We start from the raw sequence: 17,940 nt of genomic DNA on the forward strand, positions 1-17,940 counted from the left end.
TGTTATTTAAAATTATGAAAGTCAAATGGCAATCAAAGGTATCACATTTTCATGTATTACTGGTGGTTTGTTACTAATGGGAAGGACTACTTTATTACATTTATTTATAATTATTTCAGAGGAAAAAAACTTAAATATAGGAGACAAGGCAGTTGTTTCACCATAGGACTATATAAATAATTGTTTCAGTTATAAATTTTTAACTTGAATAATAAAGTGCTTTGGTGCAAATATTTAGGTTTTAATCATGCAAAGCTGTCAATTCAACTTCATCTTGCAAACCAATTTGATATTATATTTATATTGTACTTCCCCAAACATATAACCTTGTAAAAGCTTGCTTAAATTACCATTTTTAAAAAAACTTTTGAGAAATCTTTTTATTATGAAAATATTCTTCAGGAGTTCCTGTGTGCGTGTGTGTGTGTGCATGTGTGCGTGTGTTTGTGTGTGTGTGTGTCTGTGTGTAGAGGAGTAGCCCTAAGGCCTTGTTTGACTTCAGTGCTTCTCTTCTCTAGTGCGCAACTTGCCTGATGCAGGGCAAGGGTTTGGAACTATCCTCTCAGCTCTCTGATTTATATACAATATACACAAGAGTAGAGGAAATAGTGTAATGAATTCCCATGAACCGATTATCCAGCTTCAATAATCTCATCACCGTTTAGTACTTTTAGTACTCTTTAGGCTTCTTTAGGAGAACAGTTGATGTATTAAAAGATATAGCAGCATTTGAGACTTAGAAAAATGTCAAGAAACTTGTGAAGACTCAGTTTTGACACTGGAAGCCTGACTGAAAGATCATACATTTTTGCACATGATAGTTTGTGAACCTACAGTGTCAGGGGCCACCACTGCATCACCAATTCAAATGATGGTAATGATTGGAAAACTTGCATACACACTAAACCTTTTCTTTCTTTCCAGTTGAAAATGCAGGCAATTGGTAAGACTTCAACCACCAAGCACACAGGGTTTGAGCTTAACTAAACCTGCCTGTGTTCAAATTCTAGCCCTGCTCTTGCTAGCAGGATAATGACAGGCAAGTTACTCAAACTCACTGAGCCTCAGTTTCATCACCTACAAATGATGAATATTGTTACCAAGCTTATAGGGTTGCTCTAAAGATTAAACAAGTTAATGCATGTAAAACATTTAACATAGGCTTAGAGTTGGGACCTTCTTTTATAGCTGGCTTGCCTATAATACTGATTTGACTTCATTCAGAGGATATACTGCAATTGGAAGCAAATCCACTGACCACAGATGACAGCCAGGGCTAGCCACATCTCTCAAGATGTTGCCTCTAGTCCTTCCCTCCAAGAAAATCTGAGCCCCTTCTACGGATGAATTTTGTTTCCCAAGGAGAATTTGATGAGGAAAGCTTATCCTCTGCAGATATAGGTGAAGGCTGGTTTCATGCACTTGGCTCACTGTTGCCTGCCAGGAATGTTTCAAAGTACTCATCCCAGCTTCCCGGGTCAGGGAGTGCTTTGTTCATCCTTTGAAAATGGTAGTAGGACACCAGGTTATCCTTGGCGTTTCTTGCCACATAGATCATCTAAAATGGTGAGAGGAAACAAAATAAATGATAGAACAAGTTAGAAATTGGGCATTCAGTGTGCACAGCATATGTGTTCTGGTAACCATGTCCTAAAGGTCATGAATGCATCTTTGTTCTCTTACGCTTATCATCCAGCAGCCAGAATGATCTTGTAAAAATGCAAATCAGATGATGTTGCTTCCCTGTGTAAAACTTGTCAATTTCTGTACCTTGTTCTTATGATTAAGTTCAAAGTTCTCAACCTGGTGTTCAGGGTCTCTGTAATCTCGCCCTCTGATTCCCTTTCCTTACTCTTCCCTGGTCACACTTACCTTCCCTTCTTCTGTGGTAGTGCTGATTTCATGGCTGTCCTATAATGTTTCTGGTTGTCCTTCTTTGGTGTGTCCTGCTCTGCCATTCTACTCTTAAATCAGGGTGTCTTAAAAGGATGACCTTCAAGAGGTCTGTCCCTCCCTCTAAAAGTGTATGCAAAATTTTTTATAGATATGTACTTTGTCAGGAGTACATATCTCCTGACACAACTTTCTGTAGATTCTTGATGGGGTTTATGATCACTAAAAGTTTGAAATCTTTAAATGTTGGCCTTCTTTAGTGCTCTGCCTGGGGCCTACTTTTAGTTTCACTATATTTGCTTTTCCTGTTTTTTTTTTGTTATCTGTTTCTATTGTGATAAATTTCATAAGTTTATGACTCATGAATTTGTTTCTAGTACATGTCTGTCTCCCGAGCTAGAGACTCATGTATCTGTATCCTTACCTGAATGTTCTGCATGCATTTTAGACTCGATGGGTTCAAAATTCAATTCATCTTCATGCAATCTAACTGCTCCTCTTTTATGATCTCTTTCCATTAATGGTACCACCATCAACAGTTACAGTGACAAAATCATACAAGATGCTTCTTTTTCCATTTCTTCCATAGCCAGCCCTTGAGAGATCTTATAAATTCTATCTGTTGTGTGCATTTGGAATTCATTTTCTCACTGCCTCTGCCTTAACCCAAGCCTTTTAAATTCTTTTCCTGGACTATTGCCACCATCTCCTCACTGGTATCCTGTTTTCAGTCTTGCTCCAGTTCTGTTCACCCCTCCCCACCACCACATCCCCCAGGGGAGCTTTCTAAAATGTAAATGGGATAATGTCACTTCCTTGTTCATTTCACATTCTTCAGTGGGATCCAGGTAGCCTGCAGGTTAAGTCCAAACATCTTAGCAGGCAAGGCTGTGCAACAGGGCATCTCTGGCTCCTTCCCACCTCTCATGCTTCTTTTCTGGCCTTGGGCCTATTTTTGTAAGTCTTGGCTTCTGCTCTTTCAGTAACATGGAATGTCCTTCCCTCTCTTATCACTTGACAAATTTATGTCTGTTCTTTATGCCCTGACTCCTCTGTCACTTTTGTTGACCCTCCTTTTCAAGAAGTTTCATACTCCCCATTTTCTGCTCCCATGACACTTTTCCTGGTTCTTAATCTCTCATTGATAAGGGTGGGCTCAGTATATACCTACTTCAAGAAGAGAGAACCAACATCTACTAGGTTTAGTTCTGAGCCTCTTAGCCTCTTAATAATGCTATAAGGTGGAGGTACCTGAGCATGCTTTTGGTACTTGCTAGATTGCTGTTACAGTTATTCTTATTTTACTGACCCTCCTATCCCAGGCCTGGCTCTATTTGTACTAACAATATGTTTCCATTTGCTTTCAGTCATTCAGCCACCCCTGCCCCCCAGACTCCAGATCTACATAGGAAGATCCACTAGGGTCAATAAGGTAGAGTGAGTAAGACCCTGGATGTACTCTAGAGAACTAGAGACAGTAAAGATGTGGATCTTGGCAAGCTGTCAGAGGGAACAGAACACCACATGGAAAGGGAGGGTGGGGACTGCTTTACCTTAGTGCCAAGGCCCATTTATAGACCCTCCCTGTAAAGGAGCACTTTTTTAGATTGAAAGGCAATAAATGGTCTCTTGGTGCTCTGAAAAAGTTAAAAAAATTCCTTAGTGACCAATTTAAGACATACATGAAAATGCATCTGTGCCCCTGTAGGCTTCAATATGGAAAATAAATTTGATGTTTACAAAAATTTGACTTTCATCAGGTCTCAGAATGACTAGGGCTCGCAGCTTGTAGGCACCTTTAGATGTTTGCAAGAGATATCTGTCTCTTGCAAGTGAGATAAAGTGAGAGGATAGGAGAGCATATAATTTTTAAGATTCCTTCAGTGCCACTTTCTGATCATTTAAATACTCATTATCTTAAGACTGGTGGGAGGCCAACTACATAAAAGCTTTGGAAGACTTCTGTCGTTATAGAAGGCATAGAGTAGGTAGTGTAGAGTAACAGAAAGAGCATGGGCTGTTGGGTAATGAAGAGGTAGATTTGCAGCCCATCTCTTCCACCTTCCGTGTGTTTGTCATTGGACAAGTTATGTAACACCTCTGGGCTACAATGTGCTCAGGTACCTCTACCTTATAGCATTATTAAGGGGCTAAGATGCTCAGAAACGAGCCTAGTATATGTTTATCCTCTCCTTCTTCTTGATATAGGTATATGCTAAGCACATCCTTATCAATGAGAGATTAAGAACATGGAAGATGATAGTAGGTTCCATAATCTGCTCCTGGCAGACACAATGTAGGGATGGCTGGGCAATCGTTATGATACAATAAACTGCTCCCTATGTTCTCATGAGGAAAATTTGTCTCTGAATATTTTCTGTTTTAAGCTTACCTTACAGTTTTCCTCCCAGAAGGATGGAGGCAGCAGTCGTACAGGAAGATGAGTTTTCAGGGTCCTTGGGGAAGGCATTGCATTAGCCTGGTCGATCCCTGCAAAAATTTTCCTGGCTATTCTTTAATTTTTAAAAAAGTTTTAATTTTTATGCAGTTGATCTTTTCAGTTTTTTCCTAATGGCTTCCGGGTTTTGTGCCATGTTATGCCTTCTTCACCCCTAGATGATAAGAAAACATTTCTCCCTATTTTCTTTTAGTACTTAGCACTTTGTATTTCCTTTCATACCTCTGATTTTTTGCTACATTGGCCTTCATTTGGTATATTATTTACTGTTAAGTGTCCTCTCCATTTCTCATCCCATTAGCCTTTAGAAATTACCAGAGTTCCGCTTGGCAACAAGGGATTGTTGGCACCAATGCAAATGAGGACAATGAGACCACATTGGCAGAATTCAGATTACATGGTGATCATCCAGGTGACCCAGAATGTGTTTACTTTATGTATTTTTTAATTATCATGAAAATAAAATCATAATTAAGAAATTGTTTTAGAGGTCTTGAGGACTTTCAAAGATGTGTCCACAGATGGCCTCCAGGGTAAAACCCAGATCACTTAGTATGGACTAGAACACTTTTCAAAACCTGTTCCCCATTATATTTAACCCTTATTTTGGCCATTTTTCTCAAGCACACTGGTATGACACCAAATGCATGGTTTGGAAAACCTGGCACATGTTAGTCTAGTTCCCCCCATCGTACCCCTCCACCCACAAAAAGGGAATGAGAGAGAAGACAACGAGCAAGATTTGGTTTTAGGCCATTAGTTTGTTCATTCATTTCCCAAAGATGAGGTCAGAAGTCAATTGTTCAGATGGAACTAGAATGGATTTCTGTAGAAAAAGTCTAATTAAAGATGACCAGGTACCAATGCTGGTCCAACCTGGACTATTTAATTCCACTCTATCCCTCAGATATGTATAGCCGGAGTCCATATAGGAGACACACACACATCCACGCACACTGCATAGCTTAGTGGTTGAGAGCATGAACTTAGGAAACAGAATTCCTGGGTCCAAATCTTGGCTCTGCTACCTATTAATTGTGGACCTTCAGCAATCATAATCCCTCTGTATCTCAATTTCTTCACATATAACCTGGAAGCTACCTCACAAGTTGTGAAGAATAAGTGAGTTAATATGCAAAAAGTATTTAGAATAATGCCAGCCATTTAAATGTCCATCAATGATAGACTGGATAAAGATAATATGGCACATATACACCATGGAATATTATGCAGCCATAAAAAAGGATGAGTTCATGTCCTTTGCAGGGACATGGATGAAGCTAGAAACCATCATTCTCATCAGACTAACAAAAGAACAGAAAACCAAACACCACATGTTCTCCCTCATAAGTGGGAGTTGAACAATGAGAACACATGGACACATGGAGGGGAACATCACACACCAGGGCCTGTTGGGGGGCAGGGGACTAGGGGAGGGATAGCATTAGGAGAAATACCTAATGTAGATGATGATGGGTGCAGCAAATCACCATAGCACATGTATACCTATGTAACAAACCTGCACATTCTGCACATGTACCCCAGAACTTAAAGTATATATATAGAAAAAGAATAATGCCTGACAAATGGTATGTGCTATGAAAATCTTAGCTATGACTATGACACTTATTATTTTTTCATGGGAAGTGCATGGCTCATCCCAAATTTGAATCTGTGGTCCTTGGTGCCAGATGTCTTTGGCACTGACACTGGGGTGCCACATGAGCAAGCCGGGACTCTGTTGGGTGAGAACTGTGTAGCTAATGGTTGGCACTTGTAACTGGTTGAATACTTTGTTTAATTGAGAGATTGTACCTCTCTATTGTTAAGTGTTGAAGCGAAATACGTTAGGTGAAAGGATCTATCTAGATTTGCACAAGAAAAGTTATTTTTCATCCAGTACTTAGAATTAGGGATTAAAGGGAGTTTTTCCCCACCAGAATATGTTTGACTTTCGGACTGTCTACTCTTGAATTGTTCATCTTTACGCGAGGACTGTGGGTGTGCAAATGGAAGACTTACCACAGTGTGTCATTCTTATCCACTCCAGGAAAGGGTGTCGAAGTTGAATGGAAGCGCACCTGCTTTTCTCAATATCGCCATCATTTTGTATCAGATCTACAATTTCCTGTGTCCAAGTGGTTCCTAAAAGAGAGTAGAATAAAGATCTGAGAAACTGATTATTGCTTTTCTGCAACTTAGAAGTTAGAAATGTGCTATAAAAAATTAATTTGCCTGTTAATACCTCACTTATGTTGCTTACAACATTGAATTAAAACCAACTATTAAGATAATATTTTCCTCACCAGAAAGGTTAAGGGTAGAAATGTGACTTCTTTATTTTTGTACTCCAATGATGTACTTAAAAAATCTGGATATGCATTGGTATTTCTATAAAACAATAATACAAATAACTATTATATGTAACAACAGGGATTATTTAAAAAATTTCCATTTGAAGAAAATCACAGAAATTCCCAAACCCCAACTTTTACCATTAAAAGCTCTGGCTGCTAATAAGTAGTCTAGTTTTTTTTCCTTGGATTAATTTTATTTTTTTATTTTTTATTTTTTTTAGAACCAAGGAACTGACACAATGTCCATAATAAGAAAAAGAAGGAAAAGTAAGAATTTCAAATAATCTGCAAACTCAAAAAATGAGATTGAATGAATTCCTCTTTCAAAGGCAAAGAAAAGTTGAACAGTGGCTTCTACAAGAAAGGTGAACTCCTTATAAATGAAAAAATGACGTTTGCTGCACTTGAGGGTAAAATTTGTTTCTCTTCAAGGTCTCATCTGCGATCTCCTTCCTGATTCTGGGGCTTTCTTGGACTGGGCCCTGGCTTCTGCAGTGTCTGTCCTCAGAAAGTGCATCCTTGTTTGGCTTCTGGGACGCTTGGCTGACCCGGTCCTGTTTTTCTGTGGGGAAGCATGGATTGGATGTGTGTGGGGCTGTGGAATCAAATGGACTCGACTCCTATATACGATGTATGCGTTGGGTGGTTTCAGATGAATTACGTAAACCTGATTTATATTAATGATTCTCATGTGGTTTTGTGAGTTGGAAGAGAAAATAGGCAGAATCCAGCTTGCCATAGGCGCTAAAGAAGTGGTAGCTGTCTTCATGTTTTGAGGGTGTTAGTGTACATCCTGAGGGCCAGAGCTAGAACAGATGGGACCACCGTGCTCAGGGAAGCCCTGGGGAAGAAGGTGCCATTCTCATCATGGCTCCCCCATACCAGTTTTCTGTGATCCTGGTCTCCTTTTCCTAGTACCCTGATAGAGGTACCTGGGTGCAGTGCCATGGCTCTGGCTCCACGTTTATACTATGCCCTTGTGACAGCTGCTCAGCTCCTGGTCAGTTTCTACTCTGTACTAAAACCAGTTTCTCTTTCTGCCCTTCTGGGGTCAGCACTGGCTTCGTCTTCGAACCTTTGTTGCCTCCTGATGATGTGCTGTCCTAATTCCCAATCCACACTGCTTTGGCAGTTCCAGGGAGCCCTTCTCCACATAGGCTAGCTCTGCTTTTTCCTCTCAACTCTGAGCATGGAATTTGGGCCTTGCTTGCCTGTAGCCTCTCACAGGAAGTCCTGGGTGCCTCATCCTCCAGACTCCACCTTTGTAATTGGCTCTGCTGTCGTAGATGCTGTGAGCATCTCAGGAAACCTGGGCTCCCTCAGTGGCCCCTGACCCTATTCCTGTTTGGCCCACACTGTGCAAGGGCTTCTGCCAGACCTCCTTGCCTCACATTCCAGACTTGCTCCCAACTCAGCCTGCTGACAGGGCACCTTGCATCATGAGTCGTACTCACCAGTAACTGCCTCCCTCTTGCCCTGGGGAGCTGAGTTCCACTAGATTATGCTTCTCAGTCACCACTATGGACTAGTTTCCAGCACAAGTTGATGTCTGCTTTTCCGTGGACTCCACCAACAAGGTGGCAATTCCAGGCACAGTTGTTGACCTGAATGGCAACTCAGAAAGCCATGGCATGGCTCAGGCAAGCTGTGGCAAGGGCTGTGCTCTACGGCTATTCATGGATATTGTAAAAGGCGCCGGATGCACAGCCCAGATTTTGCTTCTGAATGGAAGTGTTTATTCCATCAGCTGCTGGGGATGCTGCTGGCAGATGGCCTGCAGCTATTCAGCCCTCTCCAGGTCCCTTCCTGGGACATCTTCCATCCAGGGACTGGCTGACACTCTGCTCCCCTCTCCCCAGCTGGGATGGAACCAACTTTGCAGGGCCATCCCAGCTTCAGATCATCCCATAGGAGGCGTTTTGCTAGGATTGAGTTGAAGCTCAACTTCTCCCTCTGGACAATCCTGCTTTCTTCCCTTTACTTCCAGAGGGAGTGATCCCAGGAGCACTCCCTAATAAACATCTCACATACTTACCTTCAACTCAGAATCTGCTTCCTGGGAAGAAAAGGGGCTCGTTTGGGAGTGAGGATCATGATTTCAGATTACGACAGGCTGACTTACTTAGGTAAGTAGTAGATGGGGCCTGGAACCTAGCATCTGGGATGGCTTGTGTTTTGTAGGGTCACTGTAACCTTCCAACTTACCCAGGGCAATACAGCTTGATTCTGTTGTCCTAGATTAATTATTAACAGTGTCTCTTTCTATATCAGATGACTTAGTTTGGAGGATAAATGATGAAGTCACCACAGCATCAGGTCAGCTGTTTCCTGCATGCCTCAAGTATCTGTCATGCCCTGTAGCTAGTCTCAGAAAAAATGTTCTTTCTCATTTTCCAGATTTGAGCTGGGAAAATGCTCAGTTCTCATGAGTCTCAAGGAGATAAACTTCTCACTCGAATGAAGTTCTCTTTTCATAATTATTTCCCACTTGTAGCATAGTATTTCTTCTACCACATTGATAAGTGTTATCCTAGAGGGAAGTTACTAAGAGTATGACCCTGGATAACTTGACTTGCTTTGTAAAAAAGGCTGTTCAAGTTTTCAGGGGATAATCCTGCCTCCAGGAGAGTCAAATAGAATCTGTGTTGATACAACTGACAACTTGAGGAAAGAAAACCCACTAGTCATTCCAGGCTGTGGCTGGGGCTGTTTACAAGCACCAAGTGCAGTGCCCATCTGACAGCCATGTGATTAATTCGATCAAAACAGGCACTCAGTTCAGATCTTTCTGGCTCAAGGATTCACTCCACTGGTTGCCAGGACACTACCCACTTCTGACTTCTTCTCTGTCCAACATCTAAGTGAGAAAGCTTCTTGGGGTTTGGTCCTGTGCCCTCTTTTTCCTCTATGCTTTCTTCCCATGTGATTTCATTCATTCCCATTGCTTTGAACACCATCTTTAGTAGACACTGTTGGTGGCTTCCTCAGATCCCCTGTACCAGCCTCTTGCACCCGCTCACCTCCTCCATGGCTGTGAGCTTTGGCCGCTCATGTCTCTCAGCTACCTGCTTTGCTAGAGAAGTGTCTTCCTCTGAAGGGAGGCTCCTAATGGAGAAAGTCTCCATTCTTCTACTCCTTCCCCTCCTGCCCTAACCACATCAGGGCAAGGCTTTACCCAATGCCACATCTTTACTTGGCCCCTTCCCTTCCCCTATCCTATACATACCATTACTGGTTTTTTACTTTTTTTTCCTAAAGAGCAGCCTTCCAATAAATCACGTGTACCTGAATCCTTGCCTCAGGCTCTGCCGTAGGCCATTTAACCTGAGATTTCACTATCTGTAGCAACTCCAGTTATATCTTAAGCCAGAGTGGGCTTCCCTCTGTGCTGTATTTCTGACAGCCCCCTGACGTCAACACTTAGTGGTCTAAAGGTCACCCCAAACTTAACATATCCCAAACTGAGCTGTAGTTTAACCTGCCCACCTCCTGCATAGGCTCCATGCCTCTCCCTCTCCCAGGCTTTCCCATCCCAGCACAAGAGGCCACTCACTTGATAAAGCCAGAAGAGAGTCACCCACAAGTCATCACTTCCTCTCGGGTCTCAAGTAATTTTACCTCCAAAATACATCTCAATTTTTCTCTCACTCTTCATTTGCACTCTCACCCCCTTAGTCCAAGCTACTTTCTTTCTCTTCTGGAAATGGCAACACACACACATCTTGTGTTTCCCAGTCCATTTTTGACCCCTTTCAATCCATTCAACTGCCTAATAGATGCCCTGGCCCCTCTCAGACCTGGTCCTCGCTGGACTTCCCTGAGTCAGTTCTTGGCACTGGCATCCACCTGATCATTCCAGCCCCAAAGCTCGTCTCCTCTCTTTCTCTCACCCCCCATATATCATCTATCAGTAAGTCCTACTGCTCCTGTCTGCATATGGAAACCTTCCTCTCCATGCTCTCTGTTATGGGCTAACTTGTGTGCCCCCCCAAATTAATATGTTGAAGTTCTCACCCACAGTACCACAGAATGTGACCTTATTTGGAGATAGAGTCTTTATAGAGGTAATCAAATAGAAATGATGTCATTATGATGGCTCTAACCCAGTATGACTGATGTCTATATAAAAAGGCAGAATTTGGAGGTAGATGTGCACACATGGAGAGTGCAATGTGAATGTGAAGATGCCATATACCTGCCAAAGAGAGAGGCCTGGAACAGTGCCTTTCCTCACAGCCCTCGAAAGAAACCAAGTCTGCTGATACCTTGATTTTGGACTTCTGGCCTCTGAAACTGTGAGACAATAAATATCTATTGTTTAAGCCACTGAGCTAGTGGTACTTTGTTTCATAGCCAGAGCAAACTGATAATACATTCCCTATGTAATAATCACAGTAGCTCAGAATTTCAGAGTACTAATTCCTTAACCTAAATTAGGACCCCCCAATGTTCTCTCATTACACCCTCTACATTTCTTTCTAAGATCTTATCACAGGTAATCAAAATTCTGTGAAATGATTTGTTTAATGGTTTAATGTTCTTCTCTAGACTGTACTGTAAATCTCTGCAGGACAAAGATAACAAACATTTTACCGATCACTATGCTTGGTGCCAGTCTCTGGCATTTAGAAGATTCTTGATAGGTAATTGTTGAATGAAAGAAAAAAAATGAATAACACGGATTTTTTTAATCTGAAGAATCTGCTTTGACTAGTTATATATTTTTGATATACCAACTACTCTATCTCTAAAAAAATCCCTATAGTTTTATAGAAAAATCTTAGATCCTTTGCCATTCTGTCTGATTTATAGACAAGGACACTTCCTTCCTCTGCTCTTTGACTTTACTACATGACCCCATAAGGTGCTGATACATGCTCCAACTTCTACTTCCCTCTTCTCATGTACATGTACATACCTGCTTTGGGGTAAGAAGCAATGAGCAGGTCATCAGGCTTGGCTTGGAAGTTCCAGATCTTATCCCAGAAATCGCATACTTTCTTTAGAAGAATGATTCCATTCACTTGGGAAAATTCTTCTCGGGGTAACAAGCCCCATTCTAACTCACTTGTCTCCTCCACCTTATCCTTAGCCATTCCTTCCACCGTGGTCTTGGGCACCAGCAAGGGAAAGTAAAAAGTAAATGAAAGTCGAGATTCACACGGGTTTTATGTATTCAGTGCTTTGGGCACAGAGCTCTGGTCATTCATTACAGGTAAATATGTTCAGGCAAACAAAGAGACAATTTGCATGACTCCTGGGTAGAACTGGAACAAAATCTTCAGCATTGTGCCAGAATAGGCCTCACTCTTTCTACTGGTGAGATTCTGGCAGGGCTGCACCTCCATACTGCCAGGAGGAAGAACAGCAGTGGGGCACCAGTCTAGGGGCCTGCCCAAGTCCAGGAGGTCACTTCCTGGTCCTGTGGATGCCCATGGAGATGGGGAATTGAGAGAAAATACTGAAGGAATGCCTGGAGCAAGCCTCCAGGAATTCCCTCCCTTCTTCCTTCTCTTCACCTGGAGTTACTCTCCCTACAGAAAGGAAAGTGATTCTCCCTTCTGGGTTTGGTTATCCATGGAGATTTGGAGAAACACCTTCCCCAGACCCAGGGAGACCCATGCTTCTATTGACATATCACATGCTAGGTGCCCATGTTAGGTTCACATGTTGTCAGCTGGGACAGTCCAGCTGGGAATTCCATCCCAACTTCCAAGACTGACTTAGAGAGTTACCTAAATCTCAGGTCTGTTTCTGTTCTGTGAGAGGTTAGACTGCGATATTTGAGGACTATTATTACAACGAGTTTTTTTTTTTATATTGAGGCACAGTTTACATGCAGACAAATGCATAAAGTGTAAGTTTATGTCTTGATGAATTTATACTTCTATATGCACCCACATAACTACCATTTAGATCAAGATATAGGACATTCCCATTGCTTCGGACAATTCCCTCATGCTCCTTCCCAGGCGATGCTGCACCAGTGCCCCACACTCAAGGCAGAAGCTGTTCTGACTTTTGTCACCATAGTTTAGTTTTGCCTGTTCTTAATCCTCAAATTAATGGAATCATACATTATGTACTCCTTTGTGTCTGGCTTTGTTCTTTCAACATAATGTATTTGAAATTCATCAAGTATCAGCAGCAAGTATCAGTAGTTCATTTATTTCTATTGCCATATACTATATCACTGAATGAATATACCAGAATTTTTTACTCAATTCTTATTTTCATGGACATATAGGTTGATACCAGTTTTTGGTGATTATGAATATGAATAGAGCTTCTATGATATTTTCACACTTTTTTTTTGGGGTGGGGGACAGATGCATTCTCTCTTGTTCTCTTGGGTGTATGACTATGATTTGAATTGCTGGATCATTGGTATATTTAACCTTTGTGGAAACTTCCAGTTTTTCCATATGTAGACAATGACACTTCAGTTAATGACATCAAAAGAGCTACCTGACCACCTGTCTGAATGATCTCTAAGTGCTTTTTCTAATTCTGAGATTCTGGCTCCCTGGTAGTGTGGGAGGACTGGCAGCCCCTTATTTATGTCACTTAGCTGCTGGCTCAGCCAGGTGTGTGCCTTATCGGGGCTGTAAGTTCCACTCAGTTTGAAATGAGTGGCTGCTGAACAATGGGCCACTGAACAAATGGGCCCTGCCACTGTGTTGGAGAGGCAGATTTTTCCAGGGACCACCTCTGCTGGGATTTCTCTCAGCATTTAGATTGACTCAACCCAAGCAAGGGTGCTTCCCTCAGTCATGTTGAAGGGATTTTAGAGCTCATACTACTTCATTTACTTTCTAGAATGTGTCACCTGGCATGCTGGGCATTGGCACTAACCACACCTTTCAAACAAACCATTATAAAGGCCATCAGAGAAACATTGCCTCAGTTGGTCAGATGGAGAGAATTCTACCAAGTTCACAATAGCCGCTGTGGCATCCCACTCTCAGTCGTTTTGCAGCCTCAGCTGCAGTCACTACCGCTGCTCCTGAGAGCCCTTGCAGGGGCTTTGAGACTTCAGAGAAGACCTGCCACCTGGAGTCTCCAGCAGAAGGAGGAGAGGAAGTGTTTGCCAACAATAGTAAGTCTATTGATTTATTTTAGGTAAGTTTAGATTTTTATTTATTTATTTTTTATTTTTTATTTTTTTTTGAGATGGAGTTTCACTCTTTTTGCCCAGGCTGGAGTGCAATGGCATGATCTCGGCTCACTGCAACCTCCACCTCCCAGATTCAAGCGATTCTCCTGCCTCAGCCTCCTGGGTAGCTGGGATTACAGGCATGCGCCACCACGCCCAGCTAAGTTTGTATTTTTAGTAGAGACGAGGTTTCACCATGTTGGACAGGCTGGTCTCGAACTCCCACCCTCAGGTGATCTGCCTGCCTTGGCCTCCCAAAGTGCTGGGATTATAGGCATGAGCCACTGTGCTCGGCCTGGGTTTTTTTTTTTTTTTTACATGAGAATATATTTTATATTTACATATATACATTTATATTTACACGCACACAAACACAGACATTAGGTTGAACTACTTGAAATGGCCATTTTTGAGCTTAAAAAGGTCAGCTATTGGCTGGCCTATTTATAAAGTTATTGCCTCTCATGTCCTAGTTCACGTGTCTCGGGTTTTCTTTGAGATGCTGGGCTGGGACTCTGCCATCTGTGTTTCCACTGGGCCAGCTGGTGCGTCTTCTCTGAGTCTCTGCTCACAGGGAGACTGAGAGACAAAAGGAGGAGTAGGGACTTGCTCTCTTCACTGCCTTCTTGCTCCAGTGAGTGGTATCCCCGAGATAATTCACTTCCTGTAGCAGCAGCAGAGTCCAGTGTGCAGATCACTTCAGAGTCAGCATCTTCACAGTGTCCTCAGGGACAGAGCCCTGGCCAAGTTGTGCTCCTTCCCCAGGGGTGGGGGTTTTCTCCACATGCCCCTCCTCCAAGATCCTGTTTCAGTAATTCTCATCTTTCTGAAGTTGCTGCCTCTGTGATTCTTGAATGTTTGCTTTCTTTTTTAATACCAATTTCAAATGACTCAACCTAGTATTTGCACATCTGAATTTAACAGTAAATCATAAATATAATGGTCACTCTAACAAAGGGAGAATATTGCTCCCTTTTCAGTGATAGGCAGATGCTTGGCCTATCACTGAGAGAGAGTAAGAGTAAGAGATTTATTGAGGGACAAAGCTTGTGAGGGATTTATAAATGAGCAGGGCTGTCAGAGCCTGGTGTAGTAGTAACCCCTGTGGAGAAGGGCAGGAAAGAGGGAAGGAAGGAAGACTGGGTAGGCAAAGTCTTAGACTGGTTTAGCTCTCAGAAAACTTTAGCAAAGCTGTCGGGGGGTTCTCCTGCCAAGCACCCATCAGAGAAGATACTCTTCCTGGGAAGGACAGGGCCAGGTGACAGGTGGAAGAACGTGGCCAGCTGACCTCAAGACCTCGAAACTTTGGTTTGGAGACTTAACCACCAGACTTTTGACAAGGTTCCAAATTTCTTTTACAACTATTCAGTCAGTTTGTGAAGAATGTTGAGCCCAGCTCCTTAGCTAACAAAACGATTTTATTTTCCAGGGGCATGCAGAGAGGAAAGGGTAATTTACAGTTCTTGCCTGAACATTTGAGCAAGCTCAGGAAGTCATTTCTAGAGAAAAACAGTGATAAGGGGAATAAAAACTGGAAGATAGGGTAATAAAATTCTCCCTGTGTAGTATAGACTTTGTCTCTCTGTTTAGAGCTCCGTGTGGAAGGTCAGAGAAGAGTCAGCCATTTTCCTCCCTAGTCTTCATCAAATCTCTTATTCTGTGCTGCTGAGAAGTAATCCTTCCACCCTTCAATGGTCCCTGAAAAGCAGTGCAATTGTGCTTGAGAGATTGAATGGGAAGTCTATTCTGAATACTTTTTCCATAAAGTGAAACTTTAGAGATAATTAAAAAGTATAAATTCTTATTACAGGTACATATCACAATCTATTTTCTTTCAAAGACTTATTAATATTTTGAGAAAACCTCAAAATTATTGGCAGCATCATGTTAGTTAAAAAGGTAATAAGGCTGGTCATGGTGGCTCATGCCTGAACTCCCAGCATTTTGGAGGCCAAGGTGGGAGAATTGCTTGAGCCCAGAAGTTCAAGACCAGCCTGGGCAACACAGTGAGACCCTATCTGTACAAAAAATAAAAAATTTAGCTGGGCATGGTGGTGTGTACCTGTGGTCTCAACTACTTGGGAGGCTGGAGGTGGGAGGATTGCCTTAACACAGGAGTTTAAGGTTGCAGTGAGCTGTGATTGCACCACTGCACTCCATCCTGGGTGACAGAGTGAGTTTCTATCTTTTAAAAAATGAATAAAAAGGAAATAAACATATTAATATTCTTTCCCAAAATACTAGTTATATAGTAATATTCTTCTCAAGGAAATTCATGATGGTTGGCAGGCAGCTTTCCTCATAAATGGGGAGATGGAGTGGTCCATGATGTCACAGGTTATCATTACATAGTTGGTCATCTGGTTTTTCTTCTTACTTTCAAAAGATGTGTGCTGAGCAATTCTTTTGACAGGCTCTTCCTCTAGTTTATTCCCCATAAATTCCATTATCCTTTTGAACTTCATATTCTGGGTTCTGTGGAGTGGGGAAGGGCCACAAGCAGTCATTAGGGGATTTGGGTGAGAGAACAAGGGAAAACAAGGAAAACAAATCTGGGAAAAGTTATTTCAATTCTCTTCATCTCGATATTTGTGATATAGTTGATCTTGCTCACCTAAACTTTACCTATTGTGCCCAGCACTGCAGCTGTGTCTCTGATGTGAGAAACTTTCCACCAGCAGAAGGATCTGGAACTCAAGGCCTGCTGTGCAGATTCTTTTGTCCCACAAGGTGATCACTTGATGTGGTGTTCTCCCCCTTCCCCTGAGAATGGGGCTTCCTGAGAGCTGGACGTCAGTGATTATTATTGCTCTTCTGGGTCTAGCCATTCAGTGGGGCTACCAGGCTCTTGTCTGGTGCTGGGGAATATCTACAAAGAGTCCTGTGATGTGACCCATATTGACGTCTCCCAGCAGTGGATACCAGCACCTGCAGGGGTGGAAGTGGCAGGGAAGTGATGTAGGCTCTGAGATTCCTTGGCTGTAGAATACATTTAGTGTGCTAACTTTCTCAAATGTTGGTTATGCTAGCAGCGAAGTTGTCATGTGGGCAGACTCAGGACCGTGGTGTTGCAGGCAGTGGTGTTAGCTGTTGTTTTCTTATTTCTGGGAGCAGTGTTTTTCTGCCAAGAGTTGCTGTAATGGTCTGAGTTGAATGGCTACCAGCCCGGAGGTGGAATTTGCAAGAGAGCTCCTGCTGCAGTAGTAGTGGTGGGACATAAGCTTGCTCTAAGTTGACCAGGGTAAGTATTCTTGTTTCTCAGCTCATAGGTGGGACCATAAAGCTCCCAAGAGTTTATGTCTTTTGTGTTATGCTACCAGGGCTGGTAGAGAAATACCATCGGTTAGGGGCAGGGTTAGGCTGGTCTGAGCTTTCGGGCGGGGCTTGCCATGGCCACTGTGGGGGATGCAGGGGTGGTTCTCAGGCCAATGGGATTATGACCCAGAGGGAAGTATGGCTGTCTCTGCTGTGCAGCAGAATTCGTGGGGGTGTGGGGGATAGCCGGTAGCGAGAGGCCTCACCCAGCTCCCACGCAGTTGGTGAGGTCAGTCTCTCTCCTGCAGCGCCCTGCTTACAGTGCCTAGTTTAGATCCGGGCAGCCTGCGTAGGCACAGAACTCAGACCTGGCTCAGTCCATAGGCTTCCCTGCTGAGAAAGCAAGCACAGCTTTCCTCCTTCTTTTTTATAAATTAACCTCCATTAATACCTCACACAGTTAGGCCATGGTATTCTTTTGTTGAAAATCTATGTTAAGTATCCTCTTGGGGGGACAGGAAATGCTAGAAGTTATCTGCACTTCCCCTGTGTTTTTAGTATGCCCCATTTGGAAATGATTGGCCAGCTCGTCCTTTGACAAGTGGGAGAGGTGGGAAGAAGGAGAGGGAAAGGTGTGGCTGGGTGAAGAGAGGCAGGAAAGGGCAAGGCTGAATGGCCACGGACCAACCTCTATTCTGTGACCCTATTGATGCCCTTGACTAGGCATGTTCCCAGACCAAACCGAGGGTCAGGCTGCTTATTCTCACGGCCCAGTAATGAGATGCAGATGAACTAGGAAAGAAGAGAGTTTAATTCTGTAA

The 17,940-nt window shown here is 42.8% G+C and overlaps 1 protein-coding gene across 1 annotated transcript in view; it reads right to left on the minus strand.

The window, feature by feature from the left end:
• Positions 1–12,007, minus strand: part of LOC100586885 (sulfotransferase 1C4-like) — a 32,546-nt gene extending 20,539 nt beyond the window's left edge. Inside the window, exons 1-4 of the mRNA XM_030827106.1 lie at positions 11,627–12,007; positions 6,374–6,496; positions 4,286–4,383; positions 1,432–1,558 (exon numbers count right to left, since the gene is read on the minus strand). Coding sequence (XP_030682966.1) covers positions 1,432–1,558; positions 4,286–4,383; positions 6,374–6,496; positions 11,627–11,804 — 526 coding nt within the window. The 5' untranslated portion in view covers positions 11,805–12,007. The remainder of the gene's footprint in view (positions 1–1,431; positions 1,559–4,285; positions 4,384–6,373; positions 6,497–11,626) is intronic.
• Positions 12,008–17,940: the final 5,933 nt, after the last annotated feature.

The sequence above is a fragment of the Nomascus leucogenys genome, chromosome 14, assembly GCF_006542625.1.
Source record: "Nomascus leucogenys isolate Asia chromosome 14, Asia_NLE_v1, whole genome shotgun sequence".
Classification (NCBI taxonomy): domain Eukaryota; kingdom Metazoa; phylum Chordata; class Mammalia; order Primates; family Hylobatidae; genus Nomascus; species Nomascus leucogenys.